The sequence below is a fragment of the Pteropus alecto genome, unplaced genomic scaffold (genome assembly GCF_000325575.1).
Source record: "Pteropus alecto unplaced genomic scaffold, ASM32557v1 scaffold61, whole genome shotgun sequence".
Lineage (NCBI taxonomy): Eukaryota > Metazoa > Chordata > Mammalia > Chiroptera > Pteropodidae > Pteropus > Pteropus alecto.
This window is the reverse complement of record NW_006434835.1, coordinates 22,795,928-22,812,221: the sequence shown is the minus strand read 5'-3', so window position 1 is coordinate 22,812,221 and position 16,294 is coordinate 22,795,928. Positions and strand designations below refer to the sequence as shown.

Below are 16,294 nucleotides of genomic sequence, written 5' to 3'. Positions count from 1 at the left end.
AGCATGCAAAAGTCTGCAACAATAGATGCACAATACCTGTATTTAATACAGCTTGTCTAATTTTCTACTCGCTACTCTGATTAGAGGTTCGCTACTGGGCTGAGAGATGCCATGTCTTTGACTTTATGAGCTTTACTCGGTACAAAAGCAATAAAGGAGTGCTGGAGCCTTGGGAGCAGGGACTGTGCCTTATTAGAGTGGCCAGCTGTCTGAGCCTCGCCTTCTGGACTCCAGGACAGCATCTGGCTCGTGTCCATAGAACTAGTTCTATTATAGATGTTAGGGCCTAATATACATATGTCCCCTGCTCACAAGATGTATCCTATTCGGTCACAAGAAGAAAAGGACTCTGTCAGTTAGTTACTCAGGCCTCATTTTGTGTCTTTAGGCCCTGAAGATGGACAACTGCATGGGTGAAATGGCATCAACTAGGTGTCAGCAGATTAAGTTAGCGTTTCGAATTTAGTTGCTCTCAAAGCAGCAGCAAGCTTTCTGTGCCTAGTGTACCCTGCTACAGCGCATGGTGTTTCTACGTGGGACAAATGACCATCTGTAAATAACGGGGGAGAAAGGCAGGTCTGATATCAGAAATCCTGCAATGGCAAAGCAGCAAAACAGAACATGACGGTGCTGTAACGTCACGACATTCAGGGAGCATTGTGTCCTTAATGTTTTATCATGGGAACACATCTTCCGCATCTTCCCCCTGCCTGGTGTTACGACTGCGCATCTGTGTGACATGTCAACTGGAAAAACAGATTTCAAAAACAGTAACTGATCTAGGCATATGGCTGTCAGTACAGATTTAGTAGCCCCCAGCAGAGATGAAAGAGTTTTTTTCTTGGTCTTACCGATGCAGTAGGGACAACACTGGCCTTTTCTCAAAACAGGTCTTTCACAGGACACTGAAGGGCAAGACTCAGAGTAACAGCTGATTACACTATCCATGCACACGCAGCTGGTACAAACGTCGGGCTTCCAGGACTCAGCTGCCAGGAATATATCCCCTTCGTCATTTTTGCAGTAGCTAGGCACGCTGTCGTTACGAGATGAGGGAGTCTGGAGAGGTTCATCTGAAAAAACGAACAAAAGGTCAGCAGGGAAAAGAAGAGATTGCAGGCCACCAACTGGGCAACGTGGTGAGTTTCTCTCTGTGTCACAGAAAGCACTCTCAGTCACTATGGCTTTGTGCGCCATATTCCTTAAAAAAAATCTCAGTAATGAAACAGCCTGTCTGATGCAGGCCGGGTCCTACATTTTAAAGCAAAACAACAAAGACCAGCAAAAGAAGTCGCAGAGGTTCTAATCTGTGAGTTGCTTGCATAACACCCACTCTCCTCTTCTTTCTGAACAAAATCCTGATCTTTGTGAGGGTGTCTGAGGACCTGGTTCACAATGGGTACAAGTCAAACAGGACAATCCCGCCCCCTGCTTTTCCAGTCTTCCTTGCAACCAAGGGTGGCCATGTTGTGGCTAATGGGATGACTGGGTAATGAGGGATTTCTGGGAAAGCTTTCACTTCCTTCGAAGAAGGGCAGATGGGATGCTCCTGCCATGCTCCCAGTCTTCTCGCCATGAGTATGAGTACTGCCTGCAGCTGTCATATCCTTATCCCACTGTAAGTGCAAGGCCTTGACATCGTTCAGACACTGACATAATGCTAAGAAACAGCTGCCTCCAAACTTCTCATACATAATGCGTGTAAAAGAAACCTTTTTCTTGTTTAAAAACTGCAGCTGGGTTTTCTTACTTGCAGCTACACGCAGTCTCAACCAATCAATGTCCAAACAGATTTTCACTGCACCCACCAAAACACACCTACATGTAGTATTTCAACGTTCAGGCACGCACATTAATAGCTGAAAGATGATGGGAAATCTCTATCACTCATAAGGATTTGCCCACCGAGAAATCTTTTGCAAGTCACCTGTGTCTTCACTATTTGAAAACTTTGACTAGAAGGTTCCCAGATCTAGTGACCCCTTAAAACAGAAAATGTCACCAGAAAACCCAGATATCCCTTTGAGTTTTTGAAAACTGTAACCTGAAGCAGAAAAAAGACTGGGATTTAACAACAACAAAAAAAGTTACTGAGGTTCCCAGTTTAGACATCTCACAACCTGCTGATGAAAAAGCACTTCTATCATATGCCCCTCTCAGAATCTACTTCATGAATTCTGCTTTCAACCATGAAACAGAAATAACAGATCCACAGGTAGTTATCACAGTAAATCAGAAGCTCTAAATGGATATAAGTCACATTGTCCTTCCATCTACCTCATGAAGACACCCTACAGCTATTGAGTTTGATTTTACAATTAGAGCCTCTTTGAAGAGCAAAGTTGCTTTGTTTGGGGGGACAGAGGGCAGTCGGCCTTAATGAAATGGGCCTACCCTTCCTTTAAATTGTGTAATCCTATCTCCTATTGCCAGTGCTGAAGGCAGTCACAGGTGGAAAACAGCCACTGGTTCCACTGCTACACATGGGCTGTAGGTCCAATTTTAGGTGTGGTTCCATAGATCACATCCGGTGGGTGAGAGATGGTGAGACAGGATTACTTTCTCAGGGACCTTTCTGGGGTCATCCATGTCCGGGGATAATTACTTTTTGAGACTGACCAGTGCTAACTTTTGCTTTGGCTGGAAATCAGCACAGCTCACACTCTAGTCCTCACTAGGCAGGTGCTGCAAATCAGGGTGTCAGTGGGTTATGGTAGCTTAGTGTTTTCAAGCATGGCCGACCCTGGAATCTAAAAACAGAAGAGAAAGCAGGGACGGCATGAATCAAGCTACGAACTAATAGCTGAAATGATTATCCTGGAGTCTGGAGGCCTCTTATCAGGGCCTGGAGAAGTCCCAGAGGGCATCGGGGTGTGCTTGGCAAGGCTGGGGTGAGAGTCAGGGCTGACATGCAGGCTCTGTGGGTCTTCCTCCCTTGGGAAGGAGGTGACCGCCAAGTGAACTCTGACTAAAAATATCTTTTGGGAATCTTGCTCACGGGTTCTTTCTTCTTTGGGCCTCTCTTGCCATTTTTCCGGTCCCAGAAACCCCTTCTTTACATTTCTGCTTCCAAATCTTAACTCTTTTATTTTGTTTTTACCAGTTTTTTTTTTTTCTGCTGTTGTTCATTGATTCTATTTCTACTCTAGCTCCCGCTTCTACACTATGCTGCTTTACAACACTGGAAAATAAAGGATGAAAAAGAATTTACAAAGTTTTAGAAAAGCAAGCAGTGCTATTCTAATTTCTCCCTCTTTTAATGTGGTGACGTGTCGTCACCTGCAGGGGTGTTCAATCCTTCCTCGTGAACGCATTTCCATTTCTGGGTCTCGCTCTAAACCAGGCTGGAGGAGAGGGAAGGACAGAGGGAATGACAAGCATCCTAGGAGAAATAATTACCGTGAGGGATGCGGCTCTGCAGAAGCTGCTCTGCTGCTGTACACAGATATCATTTTGAATTACCTTAGAATGCAAGTATCCCGAGGTTAGAGATGGTATTTTTCTAGATGTATAATATACATTTGTCAATGCTGCTGCTGAAATTTACTGTGATGTGAATAAACTGCTTTGAATATTAAGACTTTTATCTTTTTATCGCTGCAGCACAATTATTGCAAAGTTCAGAAAGATCAATTATAGGGTGGGTGACTGACTTTAAAATATAGATTCCAGATATGTTCTTCTTCACCTCTGTAATACTGATATATAACACAAAGTCCTAGTGTTAAAGATAAGGGCTGTCACTGAAATCTCTCTCAAGTTCTATATAAGCAAAGGAAGAATTGCCCAGGTGCACAGTGATAAATGAGAAGTCAAAGCCAGGCATGCAAGGGTGCTTGGTCTCTTTAGGGACCTCAGGGAAGAAAGGAATGCCTCCGCCCCGCTCTGCTAGAATCTGCGAGACCTCTGCACATGAGCACCTGCCTTGAGACCCGGCTCTAAGAAATCACACCTCTGTGGACTCAGGAGACCCTTTCCCAGGTAGCTCCTGATCTTTGGGCTGAATCTGTGTGTCCATTCAGGTGTCCTGCCAATAACTTGGGCGAGTGGTCGTGGAGAAGTCCCTTCTCCCCTTACCTCACCTCTAACCAACCCCTGTTATTTGTCCTCAGATCCTAGTACAAGTGGCACCAGAAGGACTTTCCACTTTAGTGAAAACTTCCTGGGTTATATGTGCCCTTAATTATTTCCTTTCCAGGCACTCCTCTCACTTTGTTATTATATTTACGTAAATGCAGAATATTGGATTGTTGACTATTCTCTTGGATTATCGCTCCACAGGACAGGAGTTGTGTCTATTTTCATTTACCCATTTACCCAGGGATCCCTATGGCTCGATACAGGCATTCCATAAGTATTTGTAAAACGAATATCTAAATGGATATAAGTTCATGATCGCTAATGGAGACCACTCAAAGTGGTTTCTACCAGGAGGATGAGAATAACTAAGGTTATATATTAACACAGAAACATCAGCAGGGTTTGCATCTGAATAAAACAGTGATAATGATAAATACATAGTCGGAACTAGGTTATGCACGTCCTAACAACAGATATGAACTATTTCTTGTACTAGAAAAGATTTCTTACAATAATTAAGCTTTTCAGGTTAACGTAGCTAATTACACCAAAGCTTTTGTACTAAGATGATAATATCTTGGCAGCAGTGCATGACTGACAACGGCAAATAATGTGGCTATCCCTACTGGCTCATCTGATGCAATTTGAAAAACAGTATCAATATGAACCCACGAAGAGTATGGACATTGACTATACTGGATGTAATGACGGAACATTAGATTCTGGCCAGCTGACTAGATAATACAATGTAAAAAAATAATAATAAAATACAAGGGTTTATGTTTTACTGAGTAGAAATGCCCAAAGAATATACATTTAGAAGGTAAATGGTTATTGATTTAAGTTGAAAAGATAAAAGACTAAGCAGCAACAAAATAAAACTAGTTTGCTGTCAACTTGGCAATTTTATATATACAAATTAAATGCCTTTTGGAAAAAAGTCATAAAATTCTAGTGTTAATTTTAAATGCTACTTTAGTTACAAAACCAGCAACTTACGTTTAAAATGACAAAATCTGATTAACATATTTGTTTCATGACCATAAATTTGCCTGCTAAGGCCAGATTATCTGAGAACAAAGAAGAAAACACTAATACTCTTTGTACATGTGCAGTGCTAGTCACTTAATACTTTTGAATCTTAACTTTTTAATCATCAGAGGTTTGAGAGGGTGAACATCCCGTATATTTTAACAATTCCCCTATTTAACATTCTCGAAGTATCTTCACCACCCTCATAGATTTTAAATAATTTTATTTACATTATTTAGCAATAACTGCTCTTTCCATTTGTTGAAGACAAAGATGACTTTTCACATTAGCAAAATCATCTAGAATAATTTGGTGCAGCAGGACTGTCTCTTGAATCTGAAATGTAGGATTAAAAAATAGCAGAAAGAAATAATTGACTTTTTTTTTTTTAAAGTCACCTCAGGTGCAAGGCATATTGATTGCATAAATATGTGGTCTATAGAAGGGAATGAATCTAGGAAGCAGACTGCCAGATGTTCCCGCCTAGGTAACTGGTGACTGGGTTTGAGACACTCCCATGCGGGGCTCAACGCGCTGGTCCTGCAGAATGAGGACGCCTGAGCTGCCGCCTTCCCCGCCAAGCACACCCCGGGGCACGGTGCCAGTTACCTGTGCACTGCGGGCAGCAGGAGTCCTGGGTGCGCGAGGGGTTCTGGCAGAGTAGAGGCGGGCACACCTCTGTTTCACACAGCACCCGCCCGCTGTGGCAGGTGCACTGAGTACAGGAGTCTATGTTCCATGTTTCTCCTTCCACAAAGTACTCTCCTCCAGGGGCGTGGCAAATGGAGGGGGTGCTGAGCTCTGGCTTCTGCACCACGAAGTCATCTGCGCAAGGACACAGAATCAAAACACAAGAAATCACTCATCAGCAGTCATACCAACTCTTGAAGGACCTGGTACTGTGTGCTTCAAGGGACAGAGAAGAATTGACTGTTGAGTATTTCACTCTGTTCTTATCAACAGAATAGCGAAGGAAACATTCCATGTATAAAAATATGAGGCGACAGCAGAAGAGTTAGTTTTAGAAAGTGAGGTTCAAATAGTTTATTATTAATAATAAGAGAATCCAATAAGAGAATTAAATTACAGGGACATGACTCCTACTATAAAGAACCAGGGCCTCTTAGGGGATCTCTGTAAATGTGTAGGAATTATCTAGAATGAAGATTTTTTTTTTCATTTACTGAATGCTTCCTATGGTCCAATTTCCATGCCAAGTGCTCTACGTGTGTTATTTATTCCTTACATCAACCTTGCAAGGTAGGTGCTATGATCCTATTTTAAATAAGAGGAAACTGAGGGCTCAGATCAGAGTATTAAGGGCAGACAAGGGATTTGAACCCAAGCGTATGTTTGTTTCAGTCATGGATGGACCTCCAGAGTAAGCACAACTTCCAAGTGCTCTGTGCTCCATCCTCTTCATTGTCTCTGGGACCCTGAGTACTCACTCTTATGCTTGAAAATACATCCTGCTGTTGAGCAGGTCAGACGCCTCCATCTAAGTCAGCTGCCAGCAAACGGAGCGGGAATGTTCTCGCAGAATCAACAGTCTGAGAACCCTCACCTGAGACTAAATATTTGTTTGGCAACAGGATGACCAAGATAGATGAATGCTCAGAGGCTGATGATAGCTATGATTTCTTTACCTAGAGGAGAGGTGATTTTGGCCTCTTGGTGAGATGATGATGATAAGAGAAGGAATTTAATGTTGAAAATGTCTAGAGGTACTGGGAGTTGCCCTGAGTTGGGCTGCGGAAATGAGAACTATGAAGACATTAACCATATTCACGTAATCCAAATACAACAAGCATTTCAAGAAGGTGTTGACAGTGCCGAAGCCTGCTGAGAAGCAGGATGGAGACACCATGGCTAGCTCATGCTTGGAGCTCAGTGGAGACCAGGCCCCAGAAGAACCACCCTATCTGTGCAGATGCTCAGAGCTAATCTAAGAGCTCACAGGCTGTTACTTTCAAACGGGCAGTCTGCACAAGAGTCAACACTGAAGAGAGACAGTGGTGTGGGCTGATTTCCAGTTAAGGAGGTAACTTTTAATACAGATCTATCTCAAGGGAACATGTGAAGACCGGAACTTTGAGCGCACATATAACAAAAAACTGACGTTAGCCAATGCTTACATTCATAAGTAACTGGATCAAATTTTCCAGTGTATGAGCGAAGTGGAGAGGAAGACAATCAGAATGAAAACCAAGCTGGGGCAAGATGACAAAAGTGCCTTTCTTGTGGTTCACAGAGAGAATAAAAAATTGTTCCAAAGAGCGTCAACAACCTAATGTTGGAAAAAGGCTCCCTTATTGTTTTCAAAAAGGATTTAGGATCGATGATTACTGCCCTTCTAAATGCTGACATGTAGGGAAGTGCTTAGAAAAAAATGGCGTGTGCTTGCAGGTCTCATCTTGCTAATGGTCCCCTTTGCTCTATGTGTGTTCCATGTTCCTTGAGGCAAAACATGAGAGTGGCTAGAGAGATGGAGCTAAAATAGAAACAAAGATAGAAGGTGAGAGAGGAAAAGAAATCTAAGAAACAATATTACTTGGTAAATCTTCTATCAGAAGAGTTTAGGAGGTGCTTACTTAGCCCAGAAAAACAAAAACGGCCGACCCTTGAAAGGAAGAGGGAAGAAAGTAGGAGTTTAAAGTAGGAGTCCATGAACGCAACCATTCTGAGGTCTCCAGTCAGAGTCCATTTGTGGCAATCCACAAGAGAAATTTGGAAAAAATATATCTACACATCCATATATCAATGTATATGTGTTTTTATACATGTACATCTAGATATTCATGCACCCACAACAACACATCAATAATTCAGTGTGTGCTTTAGCACTTTCTATGCCACTAAAACAGAGAAAACTAGTTCTCGTTCCACTAACTTTCGGTTCTTAGTAACTATCTGTTCTTAGCAATATCTTTGCGTTTCTGTCGGTCTGACTCAGTCTTCACTGAGTATATGTTGGTCAAAGACCCAGGTACAGCCCGCACTCTACACACTCATGCCTATAATTAAAGCAGGAGGTCCTCACTGGAACCAATTTTTCCTTCCCCAAAGAGTCATCACAGAGTTCTGTCTCATCGAACTGCTCATTTATCTTCCATTTCAGTGGATACTAGTGGTTTTTTCATATGTAACTAGCAAATCATGTGAAAAAGGAAATGGTTTCGATACAGAGCACACCTGACTGAACTATGGGAAAAAAATAAAACAAAACAATCACTGTAATCCGGTCCTATACAGGGTACGAGGGCTGCCTGTCCATCCTATCCCTTAGTTACTGAGGCGTGTAGAATCTCAGAGGTAAGAGACTTCAAGTGCCCCTCCCCTAACCCTGTCCATGGCAGGCAAGGCAAGCTCGGCCACCTTCCCTCCCAGGCTGGACCTGCTTTGCAGCAAAAGGACCAGGCCTCAGGTTCTTGACTCATCCACAGGGAGATACAGGACCAGGACTGACCCGAGAGAAAAGAATCATTAACTCCAAAACTGAACAGTATATTTCAACTTTGAAACAAATTTGATGTAAGAATGGGAACCTTCACTTCTCCCTGGCCTTCCAGCTGACATACTATTTAACTTTGACTAAGAGAATTAATCTTTCTGTGCCTGTTTTTCCAAATGAAAAATGGCCTATGTGTATTTTACCCTACTAACTCGAAGTGGCTTGCACAGAGGAAGAAATGATATAAAACTGTGTAGAGCTCATTAGATGAAAGGCACTTGATGAGGTATTATGATAATAATTACAGTTATTGACAGCCATAATTTGGACCCCCAATGAGTTATAATCTGTTCTGCTCTTCTGGTAACTTATCTTGATTGCCATTATTATGACTTTACATGCTTTGGTAGTGCGGCCACTCTAAATTTCTCTATTTGGCAAGAATGCCACATATCCATTAATTTAAAAAAAGCAACAGCCACAGACTTCAATGATTCTCTCCCTCACCAATATTACTTTATAAATAATGAGCTTTTATGGAATAAAATTAGCACCAATCCCCTCCAATTAACTGACATTCAGCCTTAATACACTATCTGTAAAATGGAGAGCTCGAGTTTAAAATACAGAAGCCCACAATCCTTTACATAATTGTAGTTCAAAGACCAAAATAACTGAGTAAACCATTCAAAAATAAGTAGTTTTAGAGCTTTAGAATTTTCTCTGGTCTTTGGCTAATCACTTATTGCACCCGGCTGATTTTGTGGCTGATGGTGACAAAAATCACAGAGAGCTGAAATGCGTCTGGGGTCAAATCACGGAGAGCTGAAATGCGTTTGGGGTCAAATCACAGAGAGCTGAAATGCGTTTGGGGTCATCCCCTGCGTTTCACCTAGAGTCACAGATTTGATGAGGCCCTGCAAGGTAGAGATCATCTGCTTAGGGAGCGCGTACGATGGCGGCCAGCTTTTACCTGAACACGACGGGCAGCACTGTCCCGGATGAATGGTGGGGTTGCCACAGGCAGGCACTGGGCAGGTGATCAGAGCACACATTTCCCGTCCATTGTGACAGTAGCATTCCCGGCACCCATCATGCCAGCTTTCCTCATTTTTATGATGATGACCATCCATGGACAGACATGTGCCTGACAGGACAGGTGGCCCGGCTGAAGCAGGGACCTCTGGACAGACAGAAGGCAGCCTTGGTAAAGACGTAGCTACTGCATAGGAGAAACTGCTCATAGCGTCCTTACAGGTCATGCTACCCAGCCACCAAATCTCACGTCTACAAAGGACAGTTCATGCCATGGGAAAGGCTCATGAAAACAATTTAAGTTAATATGCTCTCAATTTTGAAAAAAGAAAAAATAGAAAAAAACTGCAAATACATTTTTCTCCTATTGGTGGAATTATAGTTGATTTTGACTCATTTCACTCTACCTTCTCGTTTTTATATAATAAACAAGCACTGATTTCAGAGCACATGTTCCACATACGTTCAATATATGCAGAATAATCACCCTAGAAGTCACCCAGAGGGGAAATCCTGGGCCTCTGGCAACTGATGGATCTTTGCGGAGCAGAACAATTGAAGCAGTGACTAGTTGTCTGTTTACTCTGACCCCTTAAAAAACACTATTAAGGTGATAACTGTCCAACTTTGAAAACACAGAACAAACTTGAAGGATCTTTTACTGTTTAATCTCTGGATCTTGCTGACAACTAAAACATACCAGGATGGGTAGCTGGGCTGGAGCAGGGGTAAGAGCAGACATGAGGTCAGGGTGCCTGCTCACACGGCTTCAGAACGTCCCTGGAGTGGGAAGTGCCAGGCAAAAGGTATGACCAGGATTCGCCCCTAGACACAGCTACAGGCCGGCATGTGCTTGTTCAGCAGAAATCTAAATTCTCACGAAAAACTGTGTTACCAGGAAATACGTGAGCTAACTGTTCAGTCACACCCGATCTCAGGGGCTTTGAAAAGGGATCTCCGCTGTATTAATTGTATCCATCCACTGTGGGGCAGAGAGACTCTTTGGGGGTCAAGATAAAGCCGCTTTAGGCTAAAGTTCCCGAGACAAGTAAAACTGCGGGGCTAAGAAGTCATCAATTTGGTTAATGTGCTTGTCCAGTTATATGCTTACTTTCAATTTTATTGTGAGCTTTTATTCCACTGAGATGATAGGAAAAGGGATGGTCCCATAGAGAGAGACACTTGTGTCAGAGTAGATAGCAATCACTGAAATTGTTTCATTTACATGATGTCCTTCTGTGTCTGTGCCCCTGGGTGCTCGGAGTAGGGAAGGGTCATGCGCTCACACTTACCTCTGCACTTGCAGATAAGACAGCCATGACTGTCCTGCTGGAAACCCAAGGGACAGACTTTACTGCATGGGAGCTCTGGGCATCTCTTACAGCGACAGATGTCACAGCCATGCTTATTCTTCCTGGAAAATTAAAGTTTTGTCAGAGGTCAGGAAATCCAAAACTCTCAAACGATGCCCAAGCACCCAGACGCCTAGAGTCACTGAAGTGATGGCGAGCTGGAGTTTAAGTGCATAACCCACAAACCTTTACATGAATGTAGTGCAAAGACCAATATAACTGAGTAAAGCATTCAAAAATAAGGAGAGTAGTTTTAAAGCTTTAGAATTTTCTCTGGTCTTCACCTAATCACCACTTATAGTGCCAGGCTGATTTTGCGGCTTTTTTTTTTTTTTACAAAACCCAGACCTAGGGTCACTAAAGTGATATTATTATTAAGTAGAATGATTTGACTTTTTTGCTCTAAAAAACTCCTGGAGTCATGTGTAATTAGTTCCCTGTGGCCATGACTGCCCCCCACGCAGCTGAGGTTTAGAATTGTTCAAGCACTTATGTGCTTCTGGGATGTAAATGTCAGAATCCCAATAACACAACAGTTGATTTAATTAGGAAAAGTGGCAGCACCATGAAAAAGGATGAATGTGCAACTCCATGAACAGGATGGTGAAGGATACACTGATTGTCAATGCTGGAGGCTAGCACTGTGGGCTAAAGTCCTTTTGCTGGGGCTACTGGCTGCTCCCACAGCCACGGTCTCTGAGAATCTCAGACACTCGTAAAAATTTTAATGAGGTAGCCACTGAAGCAGATAGAAGAAGTTAAGAATCCGTAGCCCTGGGAACGTAACACAGTGGTGATAAAGAATAAAAGCCTTGAGAGGTCCAGCGGTCAACGTGCAGTCGTCACTTCATTACTTAGAAAAGAACATCAGTTGAACAATGCTCCATCCAAGGGTAGGACTGAAGCATATGGGGCAAAGGAAAAAGGCTGGAGAAACTCCTCTCATCCCTCCTGATAAGCTAAAGTGCCTAAATGTTGTGCCGACTGGAAAGATAAAATCAAATAAATTTATGTTTATAAGAAACATCACAACAGTTAAAGTGGAGATTTTTCTGGATGAAAATTCTTACCAATAATTCATTTTTTTCTCTAAAAGAGAATGATACTGTCCGTTACAAAAACGCTCAACCACTCTCTTTTGCTTTCTGTCCACTGGCTGCAGGCCTGAATCCTCGTTCAGGCTCGATACCTCTCTACCTTCGGGTTTCATCCCAAGTAGCCCTAAGTGGCAATAGTATGTTCAAGGGGAAACAAATCCCTGTTCTTCCTTATCTTGGACAACTTAAGGGGCCTTTGAAGAAGATAGCCCAATGGGAAACTCTCGGTATACTACTGCCCAAGTAACAAACCATACTTTGCTAGGTGAAATGGTCTACTTATTTTAACACAATAAGAACAATGAATTAAATGAATTATGCATCTCATGTCATATACTGTGTCATTTTCAAGACCTACCAAGGCTTTAAATAATTTGTTTGTTCATTCATTTACTTATTCATCCATCCATCCATCCATCCACTCACCCACTTATATCACCCTTTATCCCTCCCTTTTGTAAGCATTTACATACAGTAATGATCCACTCAGCAGGTGGATACAAGGAACTGCCTGCATTCTAACACTCCCATATGGTGTCTGGCCAAGATTTCTCCTTCAGAGGTTGTCCTTGAAGCACAGCTACTGTTCTGGCTGATGTAGTAACTCATCTGTCTACTGTGGTCAACTTGGTCCTCCCTGAATGTGCTTACTGACAAGAATATAAAGTAAAATCTATAATCCTCAAAGAGATTTCTCTCCAAGATGAAGGTTGGACTTGAATGCAGCCTTGATTCTGAACTGTCATAATACTGCAGCAAGTGGTTATAGCTACTATGGCAATAATATTTTATTCTATATTACCAGTTAAGGTAAGAAATAAATATATTCTTATTGGTATCATATTCATATTTTAGGATTAAGAACAATGATGATTTATTAGCATCCTTGGGAAATCTTTAAGAATAATGTTCCCAACTTACTTTTCTAATTAAAATTAGAATGAAGATTTCTCCCTCCCTGCTACACTAGAATTTCCAAGAGGAAGAATAACAATGATGGCTTTAATAAGATGGGCAAGGGATGATGGATCTAAGTCTCTGGTTATTAGCAGTACTATATAAATACATCAAATTGAAAATGCAGAAAGACTAAAATGTAAGGGAACCATGGAAAGAATGATAAAGCAAGATTCTGAAAGGTAATTTTTTATAGGACCAACTTGATATAAAGATAGAAACAGATGCTAATACAGACACTAAGGAAACAAATGTGAAATGTCTATTTTCCCCCGGAACAATCTGATTTCATGGGGTCTGCCTCAATAAAGAATATCTGAAAATATAATTCATAATCCCTATTTCCAAGAAAATTTGCAAAATCTACTGCTACATAAAGAAAAAATATTATGAACTGTAGACTAGCACCAAGGTAAGCTATCAAGGCATGGCAGGTAAGGATGCTCAGTATTGCAAATGAGTTCCTGTCAACTGATCTTAAATATGGATTAAATAAGCTATCACAGAATAGTCACTGGGACAGTGGTGAAAAGCGTAAACACAACACTGGGACCTCACGACAATTCCATTCTCCCCTCAGTGTCCAAAAGCCACTGCTATGGGGAAGTTGCATATAACAGGCCCCAAGAACAGTGTCAAAACAAGGCTCTGACCTATCTTCATAAAAGAGAAGGGTAAAACTCGATTCTTATCTGCGGAGACACCATCCTTTCCCGGCTTTCTGACTCACCGAACAAAACAAGCAGACTTTCTGGATGCAGGACATCATTGATTCATTCACAAACACACACACAAAACAGCAAACAAAAACATGGCCAGCCGTTTCACCAAGTTGTAGGCGATTAAGAACAGATCTTCTGAACTGAGATACGTACAGGTATCCAAGTGGACAGTACTTGTCACAGATTATGGGTCTGCACTTCTTGGGCCGTGGACGGCACTGACAGATCTCACAGTTGTGGGCATCAGTGAGGAAACCGAAGGGGCAGTCCAAGCTGCAGCCTCGCTTGAGGCCTGTGCACAGTTCCTCTCCTGTGAAGACACACAGAAGCACGTTTCTTCCAGAGATGAATGGGGCAGAACACATCGAAGCTTCAATGCCTCCCCCCACTAGTCTTCCAATCTTCCGCAGATGCAAATTTCTCAGCTGTACTATTAGGAATGGTTAAAAATTATAGTTTGTGCTATTTCATAGCTATCACAACATAACTGCATGTTTTGGTACTAATTAGACAAAATACAGTCCAACTGTGAAAAATAGATTTCTTAAGTGTACTCTGGGTGCTGAAGAGCAGGAGGGTAGCCGGCAGGTGATTTCTATCCGAGGTGCAGGTGAAACTGAGAGAATTTTCTCATGAAACTTGTTATTAGTCACCTCAAACTACTTATTACCATTTGTTGATAAAATGAGAGAATTTGAAAAATTACACCTAAAATTTTATTATATATTTTGTCTCTAGTGCATGGCCATAATGATACGTATTCTTAAATGTTTACACAATGTTTACAAGTTTTAGATGTTATCATATAAGACTGCATTACATGCAGCATAAAAGATCTTATCCTTTCTTTAAAAAGTACATCTCCGTGAAATATTCGGTGTTTTGTTTAGTTATTTTTTTTCCGCTTCTGACAAATATCCACATGACTAAATGACCAAAATATGTATGTGCCAAAAGACTATCTAGATTAATGTTTAACTATCCACTACTGTAATGTTCGAACTGTTTCCTATCGGCCAGTTTTAACTTACTATTTCAGAAGGAAAAAAAAAGAAGCAATGGTGAGTGGCAAAAGAAACTACTAGAGATATTAGCTTACTAGAAGTCTTCTAAAAAGATTTTAAAGGTGTGATATAGGGATTAACAGAATAATATAGGGAATAAAAATGTTAAGGTAAAAAAACACGTTCAGTGACGTAACTAAAACAAGCTGAGACTTGTCTAAATTAACTGCAGAATTTGAAAGAAAAATTTCGGATGGCGAAAGTATGGCAATGTTTGATTATTGTTTTGCGTGGACTGGTAAGATGGGAAGTAGAAATTTTTGTTGGAATAATAAATAAATCTTTATTGTATTTGAACATTACTTAAGCATAAATATAAAAAACGTAAGTTACCAGGAAAAATGACACATTTGTTCTTTCCACACACAAACTTTATAATCTAAAATTAAAACTTAACTACAATTAATAGGTGAAATGGGCTCCTGTTTTACATAAATATTTTGAGATAGCATCTTTCATGAATCTTAGCTAGTAATACCCAAATAATTTGCTATGTTTTAAAAAGGAAAACGTGATTTATGGTATAATTTTCTATTTTGTCATTACCATAAACCTTTCATTACATGTATTTAGTACAACCTCGTGGGTCTGCATTACACTGTGAAGCAACTGATTACTAATTCGCATCTTGAAAAGCAAAATTCTCAATGGCTTATTTAAAAATCTGTAATTATATGACTTGAAAGGTCATCATTTTTCATCTCTCTGCCATTAAGGGAATAATGAAGAAAGGAGAAATTTTCATAGCCACATTTCTTTCTCTGACACTGAGATCTAAGTTGTAAGCCCATTTTTCTATTACAAGAATTTTTAAGTCATGACACTAAGTATATAATACTGGGAATAGATGAATTACAAAGACTCTAAGAACTTCCCAGGGTCGGCATCCTTGGGCATTAAATTCCTTGAAACTATAGAGCCTGAGCAACTTTGTGCCTTTATTTTTCTAGTCCTGTAAAAAAGTAGTTTTTTTTTCCCCATAGACCGTAGAGTGGTTTTCAACCTGAAAGAAAACTGTTACATCACCAAGTTTAAGAATTTTAATAAAAACTAAATGTCTTTAACCACCCCTGCTTTGCGATGGAAGGGAATTTCAAGCAAAAGCTGTCTAAACAAAAGTCCAGGGCATTCATGGACAGTAGACTGGCTATGCCATCCAGGGCAGAGGGCTCCAAGCAGATCTGACTAGGAACTGCTCATTGGCATGCTATGGCCTGGGCCTATCTGGATTCTGTTCCCCAGCAGAAGGGGGCTCTCTGCCAGGGACCTATTTATTTATGCAGTTCAGGTATGAGTATTCAATGAATATCTAATGAATGAACCAATCGATGAATGTTCTTGTTATTTACCCTTCCACTCTCATCAAGGTTGCCCTATAACAGAAAAATAATATGATGAAAAAGCTTTCTCTGCTAATATTTAAAATTTCTGAAAACACTTGCACTTGCTAAACATCTAAAAATACCATCTTCACACTCAGAAATAGAGAACATTAAAGACTGAC

General features: G+C 41.1%; 1 protein-coding gene across 1 annotated transcript in view; it reads right to left on the bottom strand.

Moving 5' to 3' along the window:
- Window positions 1-16,294, bottom strand: part of CRIM1 (cysteine rich transmembrane BMP regulator 1) — a 175,990-nt gene that overhangs the window by 23,253 nt on the left and 136,443 nt on the right. Inside the window, exons 9-13 of the mRNA XM_006910382.3 lie at window positions 13,880-14,036; window positions 10,891-11,012; window positions 9,537-9,746; window positions 5,722-5,937; window positions 852-1,073 (exon numbers count right to left, since the gene is read on the bottom strand). Coding sequence (XP_006910444.1) covers window positions 852-1,073; window positions 5,722-5,937; window positions 9,537-9,746; window positions 10,891-11,012; window positions 13,880-14,036 — 927 coding nt within the window. The remainder of the gene's footprint in view (window positions 1-851; window positions 1,074-5,721; window positions 5,938-9,536; window positions 9,747-10,890; window positions 11,013-13,879; window positions 14,037-16,294) is intronic.